Source organism: Ceratotherium simum, chromosome 10 (genome assembly GCF_057802395.1).
Source record: "Ceratotherium simum simum isolate JZ-2026a chromosome 10, ASM5780239v1, whole genome shotgun sequence".
NCBI classification, from domain to species: Eukaryota; Metazoa; Chordata; class Mammalia; order Perissodactyla; family Rhinocerotidae; genus Ceratotherium; species Ceratotherium simum.
Window position 1 is genome coordinate 60,477,854 of NC_141909.1, and position 6,000 is coordinate 60,483,853.

At 34.6% G+C, this 6,000-nt stretch overlaps 1 protein-coding gene across 2 annotated transcripts in view; it reads left to right on the forward strand.

Moving 5' to 3' along the window:
* The window catches only part of FNDC3A (fibronectin type III domain containing 3A), a 181,259-nt gene extending 175,461 nt beyond the window's left edge, over nucleotides 1–5,798 (forward strand). For both annotated transcript variants that reach the window (XM_004433662.3, XM_004433663.3), the window contains one exon: nucleotides 3,278–5,798. In XM_004433662.3, the coding sequence (XP_004433719.1) occupies nucleotides 3,278–3,592 (315 nt within the window). In that variant the 3' untranslated portion in view covers nucleotides 3,593–5,798. The remainder of the gene's footprint in view (nucleotides 1–3,277) is intronic.
* The last annotated feature ends 202 nt before the right edge of the window (nucleotides 5,799–6,000 follow it).

Consider the following 6,000-nt stretch of genomic DNA (forward strand, 5'->3'; position numbering starts at 1 on the left):
ACGATATGTCATAATAATTCCTTTTAAATGTAATCAAATGCAAAATAAATCTTAAGGAAAGGCTCGAATAAGTCTGCACCCAGTCTAAAAGTAACGTATCGCTGAAATCATTGTCTTACACTAACTACTATAAGTAATATATACTGTGCATGTTAGTCAGTGTAAAACCAGGTTGTGGTTATGTAATGTACATAGAAAGTAGAAATAGTTAAACAGAATTTGTTCCTCTGTAATAACAGCTTCAAAAATGGCTATCTTTGATAGTAAACATGTACACTTGTCCTTAAAAGATAACAAGGACTATTTTGAATCTTTATAAGTACTTGGTAGATTAATCTAGCCAACTAAATAGATTTTTAGAATGTGGATACAGAGATACATATGAACAGGTAAAATACTGGTTTCATTTTTATTGACTCCAATTCTACAATTGTTATTTTCTCTATGCTGTGATATTTTTACAAAGCTAAAATAAGGACAAATAGCAATTTATGAGACTCTAAACTTTCTTTAAAGGTTTTCCTGTAAAATTCTGTTGCTGTTGGCATACTACTTCAGAGTTCGTGGCCAGCTAGACATACACAAACTTCACAAGCTTAAAGTTAGTCTGTATTTCTCAATTAAAATACAAAATGAAAACAGTAATCTCTTACCTGCCATTCTCTTAACTGTAAATCTGCATTAATTAATATTTGCCACACTCTGCCTTTAAATGGATAGTTGATTGATAGCAAATATAAGGGGCTATTTTATTTTTTGTTTTGTTTTAATTATATATAATACTATCCATGAGCAATAGCTACAGGCCAAAAGAGCATGAATTACTAGAGTTTTCACTGACCCTTTTCTGTTTATTAAGGTCACAACAATTTTAGCTTGCCACTATGAAATGGGGGATAGTGGAAATGGTGCTGTTCATTTTAATTCTTACTTCGCATTCTAAGACCTAACCCAGCTCATCTCAAGCTTTAAGACTTATTTTGAATAGCTTCACTTAGATATATAAACTTTTTAAAATTAGCTTTAGCAAGTTCATCTGTTTTCTTCACTCTGGTATCTACAGTTACCTGTAACACCTCCCTGTTTAGATATCCTCCTAACACCTAAAACACAAAATAGAAAACTTGATCTCATCATCTTCCCTCCCAACCTTTCCTCTCCAACTTCTTTCTCACTTCATCAGTGGCATAAACACTAACATCATTTTGATCCTCAAGCTTTAAACTCTTGGGGAAAAAAATTTTGTTTTTTGCCTGCCAACTCTTATTCAGATAAAAGTCATTTCTAAAAATGATCTATAAAAACCTTACCAAGGCCTCATAACCTTGTGCTTTTATACAGCAAGAGCCCCTGTCCTGCCAGTTCTCTCAATCCCTCACTCAGCCTTATGATCAGGATTCCTTAAACACTTTAAATATCACACATCTAAAGTGGCACCTGTGGAATTAAACCTAAATTTCCAACTAGTGTATGAACATATTCCTCTTCTCTGTAAAATCTCTTCACCTATCACCCTCATGCCATTTGTTGAGTTTTTTTGAGTTTTTTTCCCTAACCATATTACCATGCTCACTTGGAGACAAATGGAAAGTTTTTAAAGACAAAAATAAGTATCAGCCATTATATCCATAAGACAAATACGTATTTTTTATTTTTACTAAATTGGCTTCATTGTATGTGTACTGTTTCACGTGCTTTCTAATACAGCCTTCTGATTTACTTAAGTTAATCCTTTTACCATCGCCCAGAACATGAAGCATTTCTACATCCCCACTCCCTGAAACACTCATCTGCATCCTCAGAACTAATGTATATTCACCATTTTCTTTAAAATTCATCTTAAGGCTTATTTCCTTCAGTAAAAGTTTCTTTGTATGTCTTCTCAGCATCCACCGATACACGTTTTGATGTATACATAGTCAATAATTCACTAATTGAGTGGCTTTTTATTAAGTACCTATTATATGCTGTATTCTGGAGACACAAAAATGAGACAGATCTTACCCTGCTCCTTCGAGAGCACACCAATATGTAAAAATTTAGATTTACAACACAGATACAATTGAGGTAGCTAAAGTTGCTTGAAAGAATGCTAGCCCAGGTTGTGGTTAATCTGACTTATAGCCCACCAACTGGGAAGTCACTATGAGGCTTGGTTTTCTTATTTATAGAATGAGGGGAGGGACGCATTAACAGAAATGATAGCTTCCATATACTGAGTATTCACTATATGCTGAGCACTGTGCTAAGTGTTTTGACAAGTGTTAGTTTATTTCATTCTCATAACTAGCATACAAGATAACTACTGTTATGCCTGTTGTACTAAGGTAATTGGTCTAAGATCACAAGGAGCGTGAAGTCGTAGAGCAGAGCTTGGACCCAGAGGTGACCAGTTGTTTTTGTTTTTTTGTGAGGAAGATCAGCCCTGAGCTAACATCCATGGCAATCCTCCTCTTTTTGCTGAGGAAGACTGGCACTGAGCTAACATCCGTGCTGATCTTCCTCCACTTTATGTGGGATGCCGCCACAGCATGGCCTGACAAGCGGTGCGTCGGCGCACACCCGGGATCTGAACCCCGGGCCGCCAGCAGTGGAGCATGCGCATTCAACCGCTACGCCACGGGGCCGGCCCCGGTGACCAGTTTTAATACATCTCCTCTTAAGCACTAGCACACTCTCTTGAAAATCCATGGAATTTCAGTCTTGTTATTTCCCTTCTAACGGATGGGCAGAGAAGTTGAGTTTTAAGATCCAATTCTGTGATTGTAAGTGATCTTTCCTCTTTAAAGTTTATAAAATGATTTACTATAGACACCAACATAAAGCTCCCCTTATTCATTCATTAATTGTTTATATGTTTGAAATTGTACAGAAACCAGTTATGCAAAGATATAATGGGGAAGCAAGATTAGACACTGTTCCTCCTTTCATGGAATGATTTCCAAGTTTGACTTCTTACATTTGAGGAAACCAGGGAAATGCCTATGGGCTGATTTTGCTCTCTAGCTACTTTGGGGGCACATTTTCACTCCTTAACTGGTCTATAAGTTCTGTGAAGGTAGATCTTACATCCTTACTTGTCAAATTTCTCCTGCCCTTGTACAGCAGACAGATAAGTTTTTTAATGGATAGGTATCTTTTAAATGTCATTTAAAAAATAAAAGCAGTGGCACTCACTAGCTTCCATGTCAAAAATAATTCTAAAAATAGCCAATTTTAACAGAGATTTTCTGCCCAGCCTTCACACATAATTCTTTTTCTAATATCTTATTAACAGATTTACAAAGGTCCCGACTCTTCATTCCGGTATTCAAGCCTTCAGCTGAACTGTGAGTATCGTTTCCGTGTGTGTGCTATTCGCCAGTGCCAAGACCCTGTGGGGCATCAGGACCTAGTAGGTCCCTACAGCACAACAGTGCTCTTCATCTCTCAGAGGACTGAACCACCAGCCAGTACCAACAGAGACACTGTGGAAAGCACGAGGACCCATCGGGCACTTAGTGATGAGCAGTGTGCAGCCGTCATCCTTGTGCTGTTTGCTTTCTTTTCCATTTTGATTGCCTTTATCATTCAGTACTTTGTAATCAAGTGAAAATATAACTTTATTTTTAATACTGTTACATTTTATTTTGTCATGTACTAAAATTATTTCTGTATTGCTTTTACAAAAACAGTGGAATTTAGCACTGGCATTGAAACTATAGTACATCATTTTTGCCATTTTCAGTGCTTATATTGTTAGGTAGAGGCTGGGCACCTTATTAGAATGCAAGCCACAGAAATAGCCATTTTGGGGGGTTTTTTTGGTTGAGGCTTTTTTTCTTTCCTTCCTTTTTTTTCTTTTTTGACATGCCTTCTTGTGAAACAAACTTTCTAAGAGGCAACAATGTATAATTGATATTTTCACCAGTCAGCATGAGTGTAACGGTGACAACCTTATCTATTTGTTTTAAAGATTATTACTTAGTAAAAAATTCAGAATGATTAAAATTTACACTAACATGCTATATAAAAATGTTAAAGTCTGATGCTGTGAAAGCAATCTAGTGCTGTATTTCTACCTCCTCATTTGTCTTAATTATTTGGTAAGGGGGATTATGATGAATAACTGGAGGGGCTTAGCAAACAAAAACTGGATGAAAGAATACGCATGAAAAAAAGAAACTTCTTATTTGATAAATGTGGAGTTCTTCATTACAAGTATATATTCATGAATTCACAGATAAGTCACTTAAAGAAAGCACAGACAGTTTACTTGGCCTAAAAATATTTTAATGTTTACTCAAAAAGCACCTCTTCAGGTCTTGAGAACATGGAAAAGAACCAGAGGGCTTTTAGATAGTTACTTTTTAAAAGTAATTATAATCAACTCTGAATTTCAAACCTATTTAATTGGTTTTTTGAACCTTTGAACTATATGTATGTGTATAAGGACATGCACGTACGTATATAGCGTATATGTAAACTATACATACCAGTGTAGAAATATATATACACACACATACACGCACTCACTCCATCTATCTGGTATAGGCTAATTTTGAAAGAACTCCCATAAGTTTTGCTGCTTCTCCCATAACTACTGCCATCACCATCAGAATTCATAATCAAACCTAACCTTTTTGTTTGGGGCACCAAATCCGAAGACAAAATTAATTTGCACCAGTAAACTTCAAGCTGCTTTCTTTCTTGAAAAACTAATGTTTAATGTAATGTCTGTTAGGATCCTGTTCCAAGTTGTTGATTGCATGTGGTTAATGTTGCATTAGAGCACTTTGCAATTGCATAATTCATAAATGTTTTGTGAGCTTGCATTTGTGAGTTATTGGATGATCAGATTGAATCTTGTCAAGTATCACATTGTACATCTTGCATAGATGTCGATGACTGCCAGTAATAATACAGTTTGTAATGAAACTATCTAAAATTCTTGTTTTATCACATCTGTTATCTGTAAAACACTTGTAACTAGCCTTTTTATTTATTATTTGAATTTTAGGATAGTGAATCACTAATTTTTAGTTGCTGAGGTTAGCATTTTAGTGATTACTAAGCATTTCTGTCAGTCTTTGAAAAAAGGACATGTTTTGTACTTTGAAGATCTCTGAAGAATTTCTCTTATATTAGAATGGGCATGTATTGTAATTGTTCTGTGTCAAATGATCCGTGCTGTAGAAAAAACATTAACCTTTGTTCAAAAAAGAAATGGATAAACTTGGCCTTTCCAAGTGGTAAGAATGATCTGTCACTATAATATACTGTATGTTTACATTTTATTTAAATTTAATCTCTTATGTATAGTCTGATAACTTTCCCCCCAAACAATAGTGATTGCAATTGTTTTCTAGAAACTTCTTACAAGTGCCACATTTGGCAGTACAAATGAGTTTGAGTGTAATAGCCCAGAGATTTCTATACAGTTGAATGTCTACAATGGTAAAATGTGCCACTGTGACAGTTACAGTGGCTTATGTTTTTCATAGTAATTCAAATGAACTCCTATTTTTGATAGTAAATGTCATTTAATAGTGTACTTGCCATTTGAGCCTCACTGCAAAATTAGTGCAGAGGAGAAAACAATTTTTAATGTAATCTTATTTTACCTCATATACTGTACATTCCAAAAACTCTAAACTTTTTAAAGATTATAGATACACTACCAAACATATCACTTTAAAATTGTATAAGGTTGAACTTCATACAAATGAAAAAATATAATCTCCTAAAAATACGTAAACTATGTAGCAAAAATATCTTTAAAATCCATGGAAAATAAAAGTTGTATCATTCTTTTTTGAGATATGTTTATTGTATTCATATACATTCATTATTTGCTACCTCTTTTAGAAAATGAAATGTTAAGATCTCCCCTCTTCTTGCAATGGGCCTACAACAATTTTTTCAACAGTATTCAAATCTTCAACACAAGAGGACCCATATTCAAGAAGGTAAAGTCCAGTAAATTAAAGAATTAAATTAGAAGTTTTATTCTAGTGACTT